The 19,060-nt window shown below is 41.0% G+C and overlaps 1 protein-coding gene across 1 annotated transcript in view; it reads left to right on the top strand.

The window, feature by feature from the left end:
* LOC121277357 (serine-rich coiled-coil domain-containing protein 1-like) overlaps positions 1–19,060 on the top strand; it is an 898,837-nt gene that overhangs the window by 185,717 nt on the left and 694,060 nt on the right. Inside the window, exon 2 of the mRNA XM_041186774.1 lies at positions 7,196–8,513. Within this exon, the coding sequence (XP_041042708.1) occupies positions 7,253–8,513 (1,261 nt within the window). The 5' untranslated portion in view covers positions 7,196–7,252. The remainder of the gene's footprint in view (positions 1–7,195; positions 8,514–19,060) is intronic.

Below are 19,060 nucleotides of genomic sequence, written 5' to 3'. Positions count from 1 at the left end.
CATCGCAGCTTAATAGTAAATGCATTGGTTAGGCCTTGGAGAGAGTGCAGCAGAGATTTACTAGAATGGTACAAGTGACTTTGACTGCAGATATGTGGAGAGTCCGGAGAAGCAGTGGCTGTTATCTGAGAGCAAAGATTATGTGAAGATTGAATGGAGATACTCAAAATCCTGAGGGGGTTTTGATAGAGTAAATAAGGAGAAACTGTTTCCTATGGCAGAAGGGTCAATAACAGAGGAGACTGATCTAAGATTAGAAGCGAAGCAAAAGGGCCAGAAGCAAAAAGAGAACTTTATTTTTCTAAGGCGAGTTGTTGTGATCTGGACTGTTCTGCCTGAAAAAGTGGTGGAAACAGGTTCAGTAAAAACTTACAAAAATATCAAAAATCTTGAAGGAAATTGCAGGGTCAGGGGAAAGTGCATGGGAGTGGACTAATTGGATAGCTCTTTCAAAGAGCCAGCACAGATATGATGGAATGAATGGTCTGCTTTTGTGGGGCATCTTTTTTTGGGTTTGTAATTATAACTTTAACTTTGAATATTGCTGACAGGACAGACATCTGGCTTAAACTTTTTGTTTAAGGGCAAAGTCAAAAATGCCAAATTTCAAACGATCACAACAATTTATACTACAGGAGCAAAGAGTGCTGATTGGCTGGCAAGTTGACTCTGATTGGCCGAGGTGTTGAAGTGGGGAAAGCAATGGGGAACTATGAGCTCCCTAAACTCTGGGTAATTCAAAAAATAGCACAAGGCTTGAACATATTCCTTTTGTTTGTGGAGGACAAGTCCCTGCATATGAACATGTGTGGCATTTGGCAAGGGTTACGAGCTTGACTGATTGTCATAAGTTGGTTGTTAGTGTAGCTATTAGCGCACTCAGAATTGTTTAACAAGTGCTGCCAATTGTAGAATCACATCTAACAGCAGACGTTTTGTTTTGGGTTTTGCAAGGGCGGACTGGTTGAGTACAGTCTGTACTTTGCCTACTACAAACAACTGAAGGAACATGCTGTTTGATTCATTCAGCCTATTGCTGGGATATTTGGTCTTTGTACCTGGCATCTCACCAACACTAAAATTCATACACAGCGTTGCTCGGGTGTGTGTTAGGCAGAAGGTTTTTTTGGACTGACAGCAGAATACCACTTGTGTAGCCATTGCCTAGTAGCAGTGTGAAACTTTAAATTTTAGCCAAAATTATTCATAGGGATTTAATGTTTTAACATTTTTGAATTAAGTGAACATTTTGCTCATCAGTAGATTAGTGCTATTGCATCATACTTTTATAAAAATGAAACCTCCTTGCTAAGGCTTAGGATGATGTTGGCTGCTTTGATTCTGTGACAGCACCTAAACAGTTAACAATGAGCTTCACTCATAGAAAAATGATCCTGCTCAGTGTGATTTGTGTCAGTGGTTATAAGGCTGATGCCACAGGAGTTAACATACAGGAAGTATCTTGTGCGTTTTGCTCAATTATTTTTGTTTGTTATCTCTTTCTGAATTTAATACAATCCTTTTTTAAATTCACTGGGTTTTGGTAAGTTTTTTTTGGGAGGTACTTATAGGCTGTCTTTCAAAATATGGAATTTATCTGAAGCCTTTAGAGAGAACTAGTCGAGCCAGATTAAGAACATAAGAAATAGGAGTCAGCTAGTCGACCACTTGAGTCTGTTATTTCATTCAGTAAGATCATGGTGGATCTTCTCCCTCAACTCCACTGGCCTGCTTGATCCCCATGTGCTTGGTTCCTTTACTGGATAATGTTATCTGGCGATATTTACAGGTGATGTTTACCTGTTTATATAAATAAAAGAAGGGATGAAAGATTTTGTATACTATAATTTTCTGAATACAATACACATTTTTCCTTGAGAATTATTTCTAGACATTGTATTACACATGCAACAAATTAAAATACTGTTTTTCAACTGGTCAGGAACACCTTGTTAGGAAGTGTTTCAAATGATGATGCATAGCTACTAGAAGAGTTGTTTTGATTGCACTTCTTTGAAATTCTTCCCGTTTTTAAGGCATAGAACCGTCTTGTGTTTTTATTAATTTATAAATTTTAATTTTTGAAAGAAATGATCAGTGCATCACATGTTATGTTCAATCGATCAACAAATGCAGGCGGCTCATTGGGTCTAACTGAATATCCTACATTTTTTTTTGGGCCTGGGTCTGGCTCAGCAAACTAGTGTGGGAACGGACCCTTCAGCATAATTGGGTTTGCTCAACACTTTTGTCAATAGCAGGCCACTTTGACTGCAATCTTGTGAAAGTCTTGGTGCATATTACACATGGCGATGGGGCAAGTTGAATTCTTTGTTCATGAAAATCAAGTTGTGAATTATATTTGGGTGCATATTATATTTGGGAAATTTTGGCAGTGTGAAATACAGCAGCCAGTTTGTGCACAGCAAAATCCCATGAATGGCAAATGTGGTGATGAGCAGATCATCTCTTCCTGATGTGGGCTGAGGGATAACTATTAACCATGACAATAGGGAGAACTTCCCTGCTGATTTTCAAAATAGTGGCATGGGATCTTTTATATCCACCTGAGAGGACAGGTGGGGCCTTGGTTTAACGTCTCATGTGACACTAGAGCTGAACAATATTAATAATTGTTTTCATCTACACTCGTGTGACCTAACAGGAATTATGAATGAAAGAGCTTACATTTAAACAGTGCCTTTCACAACCTTGGGCTCCCCTCCGATTGCTTCATGGCTGATGAAGTATTTTTAGAAGTATAATCGCTGTTTCAATATAATTCATTGATTTACTGAAAAGCTGCGATCTGTCAATGACGGAGACTGTATCTAAGTACAGGTTACTGTATAATACACAAGGAAGAATATACTGTACTGTGTTCTACATGTCACAAAACTCAGATTCTCATTGCTAAACCAGTACGATATAATATTGTCTGATGCCCTCTGCTGACTTTATTGTGCCCTGCAGACTTATATTGTTTCTGCTTTTAGATGTCGGATCATCAAATTTGTTTGGTGCTAGCAGGAGAATGGTGCAAAATAGAGGAAGCATCTATAGGCTGATTAATAGGTGGCAAATGAACATTTGGTCCATGACTGTAATTATCTTTGTACCAGCCAGTAGGGTGGTTAGGTATAAATGACAGGGGGGTTTAATGGACTACCCCCACCCGCTCAATTAAAGTGGGCCACCCACACTCACTGAATGAGAGCATCTCTGCTGGACATCAATACAGAATTCAGAGTGGGGACAGTGTGGAGCAAGAGTTCGAACCCTGAACCTTTTGCTGCTCATCCAAAGGCTTGCCCTATTGATATTGGGCCATTTTAACTCTCCCAAGTTTGACTGGAATACAAAAGTAATCTCTGCCGTCAAATTGGGGACTGCTTTTTAGTTTGCATCCAGGACTGCTTTCTGTTTCCGGTTCAAGAAGAGAAGAAGCACTGCTTTATTTAGTTCTGCAAAGTGCAGTGCAACAAAATAAGTGATGAGAATAGAGTTAGGAACCGCAATAATGTTAGGTTAAAGGTAGGAACAGAAAAGGACAATGAAGAAGAACACCACCAAAAGGTTGTATTTGTATCATACTTTAACTGACTAGAATGTTCCAAGGCACTACACAGGAGCATAACAAAGCATAATATGACACCAAGCACATAGAGATGTTCAAACGCTTGGTCAAAGCTTGTCTTAAAGGAGGAAAATGAAGTAGAGAGGTGTAGGGGAGGGAATTGCAGAACTTTGTGCCTTAGCACAGTTGCCGGTGGTGGAGTGATTAACATCAGGGAGGTTGAAAAGGCCAGAATTAGATAAGCACTGATATCTCGGAGGGCTGTGGGACCGGAGGAGAGATTACAGAGATAGGGAGGGGTGAGGCAATGGATGATTTTGAAAACAAGGATGGGAATTTTAAAATCACGGCATTGACAGGCTGGGAGCCAGTAAAGGTCAGCAAGTGCAGAGGTGATGGGTGGACGGAACTTGCTGATGTGCTTGATAGCTGAAACATGTAAAATAAAAGTAAGTGTGCCTAGGAATAAACCAATATTACAGTACAGTATAGAATAAGAAGCAGCTAGTTTGTTTAGTTGGTGTCAGTCTGCATAGCTTTATAAGTATAGTGTCTCAGGTTGGCTCAGTTGGAAGTAATCTCAATATTGGGCCAGAAGATTGTGGACTCAAAATTCAAAGTGGCACTTCAGTGCATAAACCTGGATTGCAGAGCTTTGGCTAAGAAATTAAATTGGGGCCTGCTTAGTTGATGTTGCTTGCTTCATGAAGCCATTCAGGGAAGACTAGTGCTTGGTTATTCATCTCATTACTGTATAAAGCATAGATTCGATGAGCTGAATGGCCTTCCTCTGTGCCATTATGACTCTATGGAACTTTATTGGTGCACAATAACTTTTGTTTGCTTACTTTCCAAAAGTAATTCACTGTGTGAAGCTCTTTTTGAGATTTAAGTGTTCAATAGAAATGTTACACATTCAACCCAGCTTGAAATATTTTAGTGCATCGAGTTAGTACATAGCTTTAAGCTTGCTGGGCTTCATTATTTGGAGAGTACTATTGGATTTCACTTTTAATTGGAAAAAGTTTCTTGAAGATTGCCTTCAAAAATGCTCGGCAATCCAATGCTGAGGTGGTCCCATACGTAGTGTAAGTTAACAGTGTTATGGCACAGCCGATGGTAAATGCTGAGCTGCTCAATTCCCAAAGGGAAACTTGAAACAACTGCCACAACTGTTTTTCAATTTGTATATATTTCGAGATGTGTGCCTTGAACTCAGTAATACTAAGACCACCAAGTCTTATAGGTTTCTTACAAAACTAAATTGAATGTTTGTTAAATTAAAAAAATGATTTTAATCACATAAATAAGTTTACAAATTACTACTATGATAACTCCCAGCTCCTCTAGTTAACCTGACTACCAGTTACACCTCCATTAAGGCAAGACCGAAAACACACAGATTTTAAAAGACCCAGACAAAGTAACACAATATGCTGAACAGTCAAATTCAAAGTGAGTTTTCTTAACTTCAGTTCTTGCAGACAACAGTTTGGGCACAGAGGCTGGAGGCTTTTCACAATTGTTAGACCTTAGAATGTCTTCCCTTGCACCCAGCCTTCTCTCCTTTATGCATATTTTCCCATTGTTTCACTATGTCTTTGGACTTTACCTCTCTAATAATAAAAATCTATCATTGTACCAAATTTACCAGTATTCTTTGGAAAAATAAGCTCACTGGGCAGAATTTTGCCGTCGGCGAGCCGGGGGCGGGGCGGAACCCCCAATGTCATCCTGCCCCATTTAAATTTTCAGGAAGATGGGTCTGCAGCATAATCAGCTGCGGGCCAGCAGACATGTCAATGGCCAGTTGAGGCCATTGACAGGATCATTTAAACAATTAAAGGACCTGCCCGTCCAACCTTAAGGTTGGTGGGCAGGCCAGGAGCCCCGGCAGTAAATAGAGAAAACATGAAACCTCATCCAGCGGCGGGATGAGGTTTCATGCAAGGTTTTAAAAACTTTAATAAAGTTATTCTGTAAATTATGAACATGTCCCATCTCATGTTTGTTACATGAGGGGGACATGTTAGGGAATTTTTTTTCTCTTTTTTAATATTTTTCAAAGTAGAGGCGATCTGCCTGAGGCTGCACTTAGCCTCAGGAAGATGTGTGCTCTTTCGTGTGCATGCGCGAAAGAGCGCGCTCTCGCTTTTAGGGAATCCCCCCGCCTGCACAGGAAGCGCTTAGTGCTTCCCGCCGGGCGTCACGCTGGGCGGGCCAATTAAGGCCTGCCCATGTAAAATGGTGGTGCGGCCCGCTTTGCTGGTGGGGATTGGCTCCCCACCCGCCGGAGATTGGGTCGGGCCCACCTGCCCAGCAGGAGAAAATTTTGCCCACTGTTTCTTAACTTCTCCTGGCTAAGTGACACATTTCACCCCCTCTTTTGAATTCAACCTACTCTGGTTTATTTTAAAATGCAAACCCTCCCTTTACACCTCACATTCTAAAACTTCATCCATGTTTACCTATTTAACATTTCAAACCTAGCTTGTCTTCTGATACATCAAAACCTTCAGATCAGCTGCCTTTAATTCAATTAAGTCCTACACACATGCAAACACACAAGCACAGGCCCATAGACACAGACCACATTATTACTCTAGAATAAATTCCCATAACGTTATGAAAATAATTATAGCTTCCTGACAACAGCCATCCTATAATTGAAGCCTATTTGTCTGACAGCCTTATAAAGTCATTCTGGCAGGTTTTTGCTCATGACTGAGTCCTCTTATCCCAAACTGTATGGCAGAGGGGAAGGTTGGTGCACCTTCTAACTCTGCCTCACTCATAATTGACTAAGGGGTGGTGCATGGCAGTGGACCCAACATATTTGGAGGAACCTAGTTTTCAGGACAGAAATGTTATTTAACATTAATATATAGCCATTTCACCATTTGGTTTAAGGTTACCTCTTCATTTCCCCACTCAGTACCATTTTTTTTGCCCTCTGCGCATTTGAACGGCAATGTAGTCCTCACTGCCTTTAACGGGCACCTTGATGTTAACCTTGTTCTATGTGGTGGATGATGAAACCAAAAAGCACAATTAAAAAATATTGATAAGATCTCACTGACCAACTGCCTCTCCCAATAGTTTAGCAATTGCACCCAGAATCCCATCACTCAGACAGTCTAAAGGTCCAGGCAGCCTCTTGGAACTGTTCAAAGACCCAACTTTGGTTGAAGTCAGCACAGCTTTTTAAATTGCTAAGTACAGGGTAAGTACTTACTGACCAACTCGAAATAAGAGTGCTTAGGCACCCTTGTAATTAACACCAATGTTGATGGCTTGTGGTTAGCATGATATAAGCGGGTGCCCACGATAAAGTGAGATGGTGAGTGATGTGGTCTATACCAACAATTTATGGTATTATAAGTTCTGCCAAACAAGCCATGTCTTAATTCCAGTTTTGGTGGGTTGCCAACTGATGGATGCAAAAGTTATTGGTGACAATTCTGGCCAAATGTTTTGACGATTGGGATGTTGGACTGGAAATTTGTTTGTACATGAACATTGTGCTAGAAAAAACAATATTCCTAACACTTATTTATTATTTCCTGAGTGGGAAAAAGATTCTCTGTTTTCTAATATTGTTTTTTTTCCATGCCCCAGGTTGACAGTGCTACGGTTTGACACAGGCTATTGTATTGAGAGACGGTGACGGTGCTGATGGGGGACACAGGATCGCGGCGTTCCACTCTGGTCTCCAGGCTACCGATATTCAGGCGAAGCACCTCAAAAAGGCGTGACTCCCTCCCATCCTCACCATCCTCTGCCACCAATGGGGTCCACACCTCCTCCCCATCCAGCACTAACTCCAGTTCCAGCAGTGTGGGAAAACGTAGGAACATCTTCCGAACTGCTTCCATTGGCTTCCACAGCAAAAAGACTCATGAGCATCGAGCGGAGGGCCGTGACTCCAATTTGACTCTCTGCAACGGAGTTCAGTCCCTGGAAGGTTCAAGTCAGAAGGAGCATGCTGAAGAGGGCGTCAGGACCAAGAGCAGGCATTCATTTGGGTTAAGCGTTCCACGGGGCAAAAAGATTACCCGATCGATGACTGAGGACTTTGAGAAGGGGAAGGACCTGTCTGGCAACAAAAACGTTTTCATGAATTGCATCAGCTCGGGGAGATCCAGCATCGATGAGGGCGATGATTCCGGTTTCCCGGATGACCACAGCAGGCGTTCCGCCAAGCACTCCAGCCGGAAGCTGCTCCCCAAATCCTTCTCCACGCACTACAAGCTCTCGAAACAGAACCAGTCAATAATCGCATCAGACCAGCCCAAGGTGTCACCAGAGGCCAGCAAGGCCACAATAAGGGGGCCTGTAATAGAGGAATGCTCGAAGTATCTGCAGGTTGAGAATACAGAAGGCTCATTGCATTCGCCTCTACTTTCAAGTGACAACACAACAATACTAACCCCTTCTGAATTTGTGCCAATATCGGCAGACTCAGTTTCCGAGGCTGATAAGGAGCTTCTGGTCTGCAATGCTGCTGAAACAGTTCTGAACACAACTGAGCTCGACCCTGCTGCCACTACTACCTCCGTGAACTCGCTCAGCCCTGCTGCTAAAACCTTGACGTATGCTGATTGCAGTCACCTAAAAGAGACTGCTCTGCTTTCTGATGAGGAGATCCCTAAAACCCAATCTCACCACACCCAACAAGCAGCCCCTCAAACTGAAGAAAGTCTACAGATATTTGATTTCCTGGGAACTAAGGGGAACAGTAAAGGTGAAACCCAGCCAAGGCTGCCCAAAGCCACCACTGAGAGAGTCTCTTCTGTTGCACTTGATCTGTCGTCGGCACAAAATGGCCTGGGTGTCACAAATCTATCCACTGAGCCAATGTATAAGTTAGCCATCACAAACTCGATACCCATGATCAAACCTCAAGAGCAGTGCCATGGAACATCTCACTCAACAGGTACAAACAGCCTTCGCTCTGGCAGAACCTCCCTTTTAAAATTCTTATCCTTGTTTACACATTCCTTTGTAGTCTCACTCCTCCCTATTTATGTTAACTCCTCCAGCCCTACAGCACTCTGAGATCTCTGCGCTCATCCAGCTTTGGTTACTCGTTTGATTTACATCTCTCTTTCACTGGCAGCTGTCCTTTTGTCCATCTAGGTTCCAGACACTGGAATTATTTCCCTAAATCTCTCTGCCTCTCTATCCTTCTCTCCTCCTTTTTAAGACGCTCCTTAAAACCATATCTCTGACAAGATTTTGTTCACCTGTCCTTATATCATCCTGTATGCTTCAGTGTCAGGTTTTATTTGATGTGAAAGCTCCTGGGGCATTTTACTATGCTATAGGCTCTAAATAAATGCAAGTTGGTGTTGTTGAAGTTTCAAGCTGTATCTTCTTTTTGTCCAACAGGAGCTGAAATTGGTCCAATTCAATCTTATTAATTGTTTATTACAGACTTGTAAAGGATTAAAATGCTACTGTCTGGCTGAATAATTCAGATTTAATATTAACTAAAATGCATCCATGAAAGTACACTGTCATGTTTTATTCTTAATACTGATATACCAAAATTTTGGATGAATAATGGATACTGTGGGGTAATTCCCCACAAAAGAGAAGTCTTAGAGATTTCCAACCGTTGATCATTTGAATCCCAAGATTAGATTGCAGCCTTGAAATCTTGTATATCATGTAACTTCAGTTACGTAACTTTTATCATGTAACTTACTGCAATTATATAACGCCTTGGTGAAACCTCACCTGGAGTGTGCAGCTTTGGTCTCCTTACCTAAGGAAAGGTATAGCTGCCATAGAGGGAGTGCAATGAAGGTTCACTTAATTAATTCCGGGGATGGAGGGATTGTCATGTGAGGAATGATTAAGTTGACTGGGCCTTTATTTTCTGGAGTTTAGAAGAATGAGAGGTGATGTCATTCAAACATACAAGATTCTTACAGGGCTCAACAGGTAAGATGCAGAAAGGATGCTTCTCCTGGCTGGGGTGTCTAGAGCCAGGGGACACAGTCTCAGAATAAGGGGTAAACAATTTAGGACTGAGATGAGGAGGAATTTCTTCACTCAGAGGGTGGCGAATCTTTGTAATTCTCTGTCCCAGAGGGCTGTGAATGCTCAGTCGTTGAGTATGTTCAAGATTGAGATTGATAGGTTTCTAATATTAAAACATCAAGGGATATGGGGACAGTGCAGGAAAATGGTGTTGGAATAGAAGATCAGCCATGAGCTCATTGAATGATGGAGCAGGCTCAAAGGGCTGAATGGCCTACTCCTCCTGTTTCTTATGTTCTTAATGTACTACAGAGGGAGTATTTTTATTCATAATAAAATCATAAAAATGTCAGTAAAGAATGAGATTTTGGTTTTCTGTAGCTGACAGAAGATTTTGCTCTCCTTTTAGAGTTTGTGGATGGTTTGATTGAGTTTTTGTACTGGCAACAGGTGAAGCCTTTCATGTCCTGTCATGGCTTTGGCTAGCAAGAATGGATTTGCCTCATCTGTTTGCGTTTATTGAAGGGTGCACAGGCAAATTTCCACTGATAAAATTTTGTAAAAAAGTGTTGACTAATCTAGGAGTGGATGATCTTCATATAAAATCCTACATAAAGAAAGAACTTGCGCCTCACAATTTCAGGACATCTCAAAGGCTCTGTATGGCCAATTATTAGATCTGAATTATTGGTGAGTTACTAATGGCATTTTTGAAAAGTAGAATTAAATTATTTCATGGAAAATGTGCTTCATTTTTTCCTGATTGCTTCCTTGCATGCTTAGGAATATAAACATTTACCAGCCAAAAAGGCATTTAAAAAAAAGTTTATTTTTCATGGTATTGAACATAATGAACTGTGGTTGGGAGAGATGTCATTTTAATTTTGAGCGATGAAGCTGGTATTGTTCCCTCTGAGGAGAGAAGGGTCAGGGGGCATTTGATAGAGATGTTCAAAATTATGAATGGTTCTGATAGAGTTGACAGGGAGAAACTGTTTTCATTGGCAGGGCGGCCGGTAACAAGAGAACACTGATTTAAGGTAATTAGTTAAATAAAAGCCAGGAGGCCATGAGAATTATTTCTTTACTCAGTGAATTAATCTGGAATGCACTGCCTGAACAATGTGGAAGCAGATTCAATAATAACTTTGGAAATAGAATTGGCTATATACCTAAAAAAAAGATATACTTGCTGGGCTATATAGAGAGAGCGCAGGGTAGTGCACCTTACAAACCTGTGACCTCTACCACCTGGATGAATGAGGGCTGTAGACACATGAGAGCAACACCGTCTGCAAGTTTTCCTTCAAGTCACACACCATCCTGATTTGGAAATATCACACCATTGTTTCGCTGTCACTGGTCAAAGTCCTGAAACTCTTCCTAATAGCACTGTTGGTGCATTCGTACGTGGATCGGATTGGTTCAAGAAGGCGGCTCATCACCATCTTCGCAAAGGCAATTTGGGATGGACAATAACTGCTGGCCTTGCCAGAGATGTCTACATCCCATAAAGAACTAAACAAAAATCAGATGGCTCTTTTGAAGAACTGGTACAGGTCAGATGGGCCAAGTAGCCTTCTCTGTGCTTTAGGATTCCATGGTATAAAATGGGTGATGCCATATTAGCTGCCAAGTATGCAATACACTGGAATTTACTTTCCATTGAAGTCATTGGAAGGAAAGTAACTCTCTTCACTTCCTTTAATACTGTAAGTTAAGTGGCCATTAAGTGTAATCAGGAACAGGTCTTACTCTGATGAATTAGGAGCAGTGGGATGTGAGGCTGAGTTTGGAGAGAGCAGGAGGCTGAAAATGTGATGGTAATTGGGGAGAATGGAAAAGTTAAGAGTAAATATTAAACTACTGCTGTCACAATTTTGAGGTGCAAGGGGTAATGTTAAGGAATATGCAACTATGATTGAAAAATAGATGTAAGGAACCACAAGAGTGAGTCTTGCACTACATCAGTACAAGGAACAAGCTCACATTTTAACATTTTATGTTTATCTTCTATTTGGTTGGGATACAACTATAAAAGAGACCAGTTTTTTTTTTTGCAGAAGTGAATTGGCTGCCATTGATTTATTTGACAATTGCAAATCGAGCACAGATTAGAGCAAATATCCAGGCTAATAATAATCTTTGCAGCTATTAGTGGTCAAGAGGTCACCATATATTCATAATCCTATGTTGAGCAACTTTGACATCAATAAGATGAATGAATCAGCCAAGTGGGAAAGACTTCAAATGAGCAAATCTCTTGCATTTATACATCTATTTATATTGTTACATATAGCTTTACGTCTAACCCAAGTTGACGTAATGCTAAGATCACATCCCTTGAGGACTGACGGCTCTTTGTAAATAACTTATGAATAACAGCATTTCATTTGCTGGATCTTTTCAACCACTACAGGAGCCTGGTTAAACTGTTTATTAAAAATTTACTGTTATGAAATATGTTGAAATACGCATGAGGTGCTGACTGGATTTAAAGCAGCAGTCACGAGCTCCAATTCTGGAGCAACTCGAAACCTAGTCCAATTCAGGACATCACACTTTAGGAATAACATCAAGGGCTCACAGAAGATGCAGAGAAGATTTTCTGGAATGCTACCAGGGCAGAGGGACTTCAGTTACATGGAGGGACTATAGAAACTGGGATCGCTCTCCTTCGAGCAGAGAAAGGTAACCAAAGATTTTAACAGAGGCTTTTAAAATTATGAAGTGTTTTTGTTAGAGTAGATGGAGAGAAACTGCTCAAGTGCCAGAAGGGTCAATAACCAAAGGGAACATATTTAAAGTAATTGACAAAAGAGTCAGAGGCGAGATTGGATTTTTTTTTTTTAATATACACAGCGAGTTGTGACCTGGAATTCATTGTCTGAAAGGGTGTTGGAAGCAGATTCTATCATGACTTGCAGAAGGGAATTGGATAAATACTTGAAGGGAAGAAAATAAGAGGGCTAAGGGGAAAGGGAATCAGATTAATTGAATAGCTCTTTCAACGAACTAGTGTAAGTGCAATCAGGTGAATGGCCTCCCCTGTGCTGTATCATTCTGTGATTCTAGAACGCAAAAGCTAGAGACAAAGACCCACTTATAACTTACCGCAAGTTATTTGAAGAGAATATTTAATTAATATTAAAAACTTCCACGGCTTACAGCTAGGTAGTCATTTGGAAGTACAGAACTTGCGTATTGCTGAAAAACAAGGCATGCTGTCCAAGCTTCCTGTCGTGCACTGACTCTGGTCAAGGCATGGAGAATGAACCGGGGAATGGCTGTCCCCCAAGTTTTTGTTTATTTGAAAAAGGTGCAATGCATTGGACATGCTCCTTCTGTCTGCAAAGTACAAGGCCCTGCGTCTGAATATATGTAGCTTCTAACACACATAAAGTAAGCCATACTATGAGCCTGACTGCTAATCTCCAGTGGTTTGTCATTGTAGTTCTTAGCACAATCAAGGTTGTTTAGCAAGTGCTGTCCTTTTGTGGAAACACATCTAATGTTGGACACCATGTTTTGAATTTGGTAAGCATTGGCTGGTTAGATACAGGCAGTACTTTGCCTGGTGTGAGAAACCAAAGATACATGTCATTTGATATGATATGCCAGTTGTTGGGACATACAGCCGGCATTTCTGGCATTGCACTGATAGTGAAATTCACGTACCACATTATTCATTAGCATGATCGGCAGAATGTATTTTTGGCTTGACGGCAGCATCCTGTTAGTGGAGAATACCACTTGTTGCTACTGCATTGTAGCAGTGTGAAACAGCTAGCTTCACCTGTTGCTCAAATTTTTGAGACACCTTACCCTTCCAGGGTAATGTGAGGCACTTCTTAGGACTGAAAGTGGCAGCCTTAAGTCCATTCATGAGTTGCGTGATATACAGCGAGCAATGATTTGATCAGGGTAGCCATTATCCAGTAGGATGGCTTTGATGCGTCCAATTTCAGCATCAAGCTTGCGTTTGAATTTAATCACCAGTGTGATGCCAGGTATGTAGGCTGTACATCCCAACAACAGGTGGATCATATCAAACAGCATGTCCCTTTGGCTGTTCCCAAGAGGCAAAGTACTGACCATATTCAACCAGCCCATGCTTACAAAACTTGAAAAAATTAGTATTCAAAATTAATGTGTTTTCGCAATTGGACAGTACTTGCTAAACAATCCTGATTGTATTAAGAGTTACACTGACAACCAATTTAAGATGATCAGTTGGGCTTGCAGTGTGGCTGACTTATGTGTGCTAGAAGCTGCATCTTTTCACACACAGGTCCCTGACCTTTGCAGACAGAAGGAGCATTTCCATGTTTTGCACCTTTTGAACTAAACCAAAGCTTGGGGGGACAGCCAATCCCTGGTTCATTCCCCAAGGCATTGGCTTGATGAATCAGAGTTGGCCTGCCTAATTTTGACAAAAGCTTGACAGTTAACTGTTCCCTGGTGCATTCTCCATGGCATTGCCTCCACCAATCAGAATCCACTTGCCAACCAATCCGCACTCTCTTCACATGCAGTATAAATTTTTGGTTTCTTTTGCAATTGTTATTTTGTGAACCTGTCCTGATGAGGGGCAAGACAAAAAGTTTCGACTGCATGTTTCTTTTTTCAGTGTTACAGTTAATTGTTATATTTTTATCCTTGTAGCGCCATTCCCAGGATCCTGAAATTTTTGATTTTTGACTGATTAAAGAAGAAATTAAGGGGGAGAGGAAAAGAGGAGAAAGAAGTGGAAGAAAAGATTAATTAAGCCACATTCCATGCATTTCCTTTTTTTGGCGACTGTAAAATTATGGGCAGATTCCAGAAATTCTATTGTTTTGTCTACTGCCTTAATTTACAAGATACTGGTCAATACCAAGTTAAGAGCGGGTACTAGAGTGGAACGCAAGCCTGTAAAGGGTTACCAACTCTCTAGGATTGGCCTGGAGTCTCCAGGAATTGAAGATCGATCTCCAGGACATTGTTGTGTGTAACCTTGAAGAAAAATCATTGGGACATTAAAAAAACATTTTATTTCTTCCTTTGAACATTCCTCATTACTGGGCATAAAAATATTGAAAATGGGGGAGAGAATGGCTCTTTGGCTGACAGTCAAGTGTCATCCAATTGGGTAATGAGTTTTTTTGCTTTCCAATTGGCGTGGGAAGGCAGTGCATCATGAGGATGGATATGTTGGCTGACAAATGGCTGGAATGTGGGGACAAGTCATACGGTGAAACCTCCAAGAATACATTTAGCCACAGTTGGCAGTCCTAAACCTGCAATTTGTCAGAGGCTAAGGTTGGAAAAAAATAAGATTGGATATTAATTTGGAAACCACTTTTTTCATTTGTTTTTACTCACATTCTCCTCTTTAAATAACCTTACCAGAGAAGATATTGCACATAAAATGGACATTGTATTGTGCTTAGAATAGAGGCAGTGTGATGGTGAGGGTAGAGGCGATTTTGACCTGGTGTTACACATATCTATTTCTGAAGTAAGATCCAACTGCAAGAATAAGATTGTTAGCAAAACACTGTTTTGAAAATGCAGATGTCTATCGTTTTCAAAACTGTAATTCTTTCACCATGCCACTAACAGTAAGGTTATACCCATTTTCTGCAATTCCTCTAGTCCTTTACACACCAGCATACAATTGTGCATGGATGATATTGGAGGAATGTTGCAGTTAAGTAGTTAATTGGAATTCCTGCCAGTTGCTGCGGGATTGAGAGAGGGACAGAAAGAGAGAGAGAGAGAGAGAGAGCCTGTGATAGCGAGTGGTAGCGTGCAAATTTCATGTAGTTCATTTTCTGATTAGAGTAGCTAATCATTTACGGGAACTAGTTTCTTTACTGAGATTTGAAATTTGGAAGTAATTCATTTCTGGTCTGGAAGATAAGGAGCCACAGTCCATTCATTACAGAGGAAATTACACCTGGAGCTAGGGAGAACAAGATGGAGAGCATCAGCTAGAGATGAGGTTAGAATTTGAAAACGTCAGCTTTTCGTGCATCAGTCAGTTCTGCTGGCATCATCAATATGTTTTCAGTAGCTTATAATAAATCCGTTTTAGATTTCCAGATCCATGCATCTGTCGCCAAACCACTCATAGAAAAAGATTAAATGTACGTTTGTGCCATCTGTACTGTCCTATGTATATTCCTTCTTTGTCATATTTTTTATATATATGTATTAAATTAGTTTTGTTACTACATAATGCTGAATACAAATTTATTGAACAAGAGGATCTGACAGAATGATGGGGGAGTGTCAAAGTTACAGTCTACATTATGATGAGTGATACCAAACAGATCCTAGACTTGCTTTCTGTTTGTACCAGAGGTATCAATCAGAAACATACAGAATCAATGGGCCCCATTTTAACTCTGTCCTAGTGAATGGGTTTTGAGTGAGTTAAAATCCACCATCCCCTTCCACCCCTCCAATGAATTTTATCTTTGAGGAAAAGAAAGTAACAGTGGAACTGAAAGTTGACTCACTGTTGACTATGGATTAATATGCCCTATATAAAACAAAAACTGTTCTGTGGAAGCCCATTTCGACTCTCAGACTTACCAGTGCTGACTCCCACAAGTAATTCGAGGAATTCTCATAGCAAAATGAAAGGAATACAGCTCATGAAGTAAAACAGCAAGTTGAACAAAATATTACAAAGTTTAGGAGATGAATTGAGGTTTCTCCTGAAGATTTTAAGGGGGCGAAGATGGGTCAAGAAATGAAAGCAGGCGACAGGTTTTGAGGTCCTGGGAAAGAATGATTTACAGCAGGAGGTTGTAATGAGTCTACATTTTAACTCAATGAAGATGAAAGAATGATGAAGAATACATAAGACTATTGCATTCGAGAAATGGCAACAAGGGAGGAAGATCAAAGCAACAATGGTCACATAGGAACGTGAATTTATATTCTAGGTACATAGATAATGTATATCTAAAATAGACTGATTTGAGGAGTGAGAGAAGGGAACGTTTCCCTTTTACCCTATCAGATGATGAAGTGTTGAAAATATAACTGCACTGCTTTTACAATGAGGACAGCAGGCAGGAGGCTTGCTATCTCCTGGGTCTGCTTAGATGAAGCTAGTAGGAGACATGAATAAGCAGTTGAGCAGTACTTGGTTCTTCAGCCCACCAGGTGGAACTTGCTTTAAATGCAATGCGTGAGATCAGGAACTCAGTCATGAAGAGCTAAGTGACAACCATGGTAGTGATACAACAGGCTTCAGCAAGATGCACTGCCCTTGGTTCTTTTTCTTAATGAAATAACTTGTATTACACAGCCTTTTCTCACAACATATGGATGTCGCAAAGTGTTTTACAGCTCAAAGTGTAGCCACTGTTGTAAGGTTGGAAACGCTGCAGCTGATTTGCGCACAGCCAGCTGATTGTTTTTTTGACCTTTCCCTCCCGACTTCCCCGGGCCTCTGCCTCATTTAGTCACTCTCTCTCATTATTCCTCTCCAAATTTGAACCTGCACTGATTAATGTTTTTTAAACATTGCTCGTGATGCCCTAATGAATGGCAGTAATTTTATCCTGTCTCTCTGATGCTGAAGCGCCTTAGTCCTTCTCACGCTATCGTGCTCAACTCATGTCATCCACTGCAGTAGGTTCTTGCTCCCTCCTGTCTTTGTCACTGCCTGACCTTCCTGTCTCTTACAAACCTTCCAAGTGAATAAGAAAGAAAAATCTTGCATTTATATACTGCTCCTGATATTCCAAAGAGCCTTCTCACCGATGAAGTACTTTTGAGATGTAGGCATTACTGTTTTGCAGGCTAATGTGACTGCTAAATTGTGCACAGCAAGATTCCACAGACAGCAGTGAGAATTCTGGCCAATTAATCTGTTTGGCTGGTGGTTGTAGGATTTTTTTAATGCATTCATGGGATGTGAGCTTCACTGGCAAGGGTGTTGCCCATCCCTAATGGCCCTTGAGAATGTGGTGGTGAGCTGCCGCCTTGAACTGCTGCAGTCAATGTGTCATAGGTACACCCGGTGTGCTAGCTGTGTGGTAGCTGAACGTTGGCCAAGGCATTGAAAGAATGCCCTGCTCCGCTTTGAATATCCCCATCAGACCTTTTATGAGTACCTGAGAGGGCACGTGTGGCCTTTGCTTAACGAAAGATTTTGATAGAATGGATGCAGAAAGAAAGTTCGCTTTTGTAGGGAAGGCCATAATGAGATGCCATCAATATGAGATAGTCACCAAGAATCCCTGTCGGGAGTTCAGAAGCAATTTCTTTATCCAAAGAGCAATAAGAATGTGGAACTCGCTACCACAGGGAATAGTATGAATGCATTTAAGGGGAAACTAGACAAAGATACGAGGGTGAAGGGGATAGAGGGTTACAATGGTAGATTTTGATGAGGAAAGATGGGGGGAGGCTTGAGTGGAGCATAAATACCAGCGTGGATTGGTTGGGCCGGATGGTGCCTTTCTGTGCAATCCTATGCAGTCTGAGAGAGGGCATCTTCAACAATGCAGCACCCCCTCCAGCACTGCACTGAAGTCGCAGCCTAGATTATGTGCTCGAGTCCTTGAAGTGGGGCTTGTGCATGCAACATTTTTCTATTACAGGATGCCTAAAATTGAAGCAGAAAATGCTGGGGGACACAGGTCAGGTCGATCAGGATTTGGAAGTAGAAAAAATTTTTTTTGTTGTTTTTAAAATAGGTGGTGAGCGCCCTGATTTTAGTTCTGGAACTATTTGTGCTTGTTCACACTTTTCAGTAACATTTTCACGCTCAAACCTTGAGGTGTGACGTGTTTGTCGGTCGATCGAAGAATCAAACAAAATTGTGGCCCACCACAAATCTTATTCGCAAGTCAGAAATCCTGCAGAAAGATGCCTTCACTGCTCTGAACTTTTGGGTAGCTCTTTGCCTTCATTTTTAATTCATCTTTGAAAGCCAGTGGGTTACAAGACAGCTAATCCAATTATTAAAGCAAAGCTTGAAAGATTTCGAGGCACAGCTTGAGCCTTGAGATTCAATCACTGCCTTGAACTCGTTCTGTTATCTGTTCTTGTAAATAAACATGCAGAGTTTCAATTAGCAGCTGAACGCAATAGAAGTGAACTTCCCAGTGCTTCGTTGTCAGTGAAAGCCTATAATTAAATTGCGACAAAAGCAGAGTTTTTGATCCACATCAAAATAAGGAACATTTCTCTGTACCATATTTTGCTGTCTTATGATGGATTTACAGAGCTAAGTGTGCTTCAGGAATAGCTAAAGTTAAGATAGAAGCCACATCATAGAATTATAGAATCATACAGCACAGAGAAAGACCATTCAGCCCACTGAATCTGTGCTGGCTGTTACGGAGAGCAACCTAATTGGTTCCACTGTAGCTCTGCATTGTTTTCCCTCCTTATTGTATTTATCTAATTCCATTTGAAAGCTACTATTGATTTAGTGTCCATCACCCCCTCTTGCTTTTCAAGTACTAACCACTCCTTGTGAAAAAG

Source organism: Carcharodon carcharias, chromosome 1 (genome assembly GCF_017639515.1).
Source record: "Carcharodon carcharias isolate sCarCar2 chromosome 1, sCarCar2.pri, whole genome shotgun sequence".
NCBI lineage: Eukaryota > Metazoa > Chordata > Chondrichthyes > Lamniformes > Lamnidae > Carcharodon > Carcharodon carcharias.
Note: the sequence above shows the minus strand (reverse complement) of the source record. Positions and strands in the feature narration are given on the sequence as shown.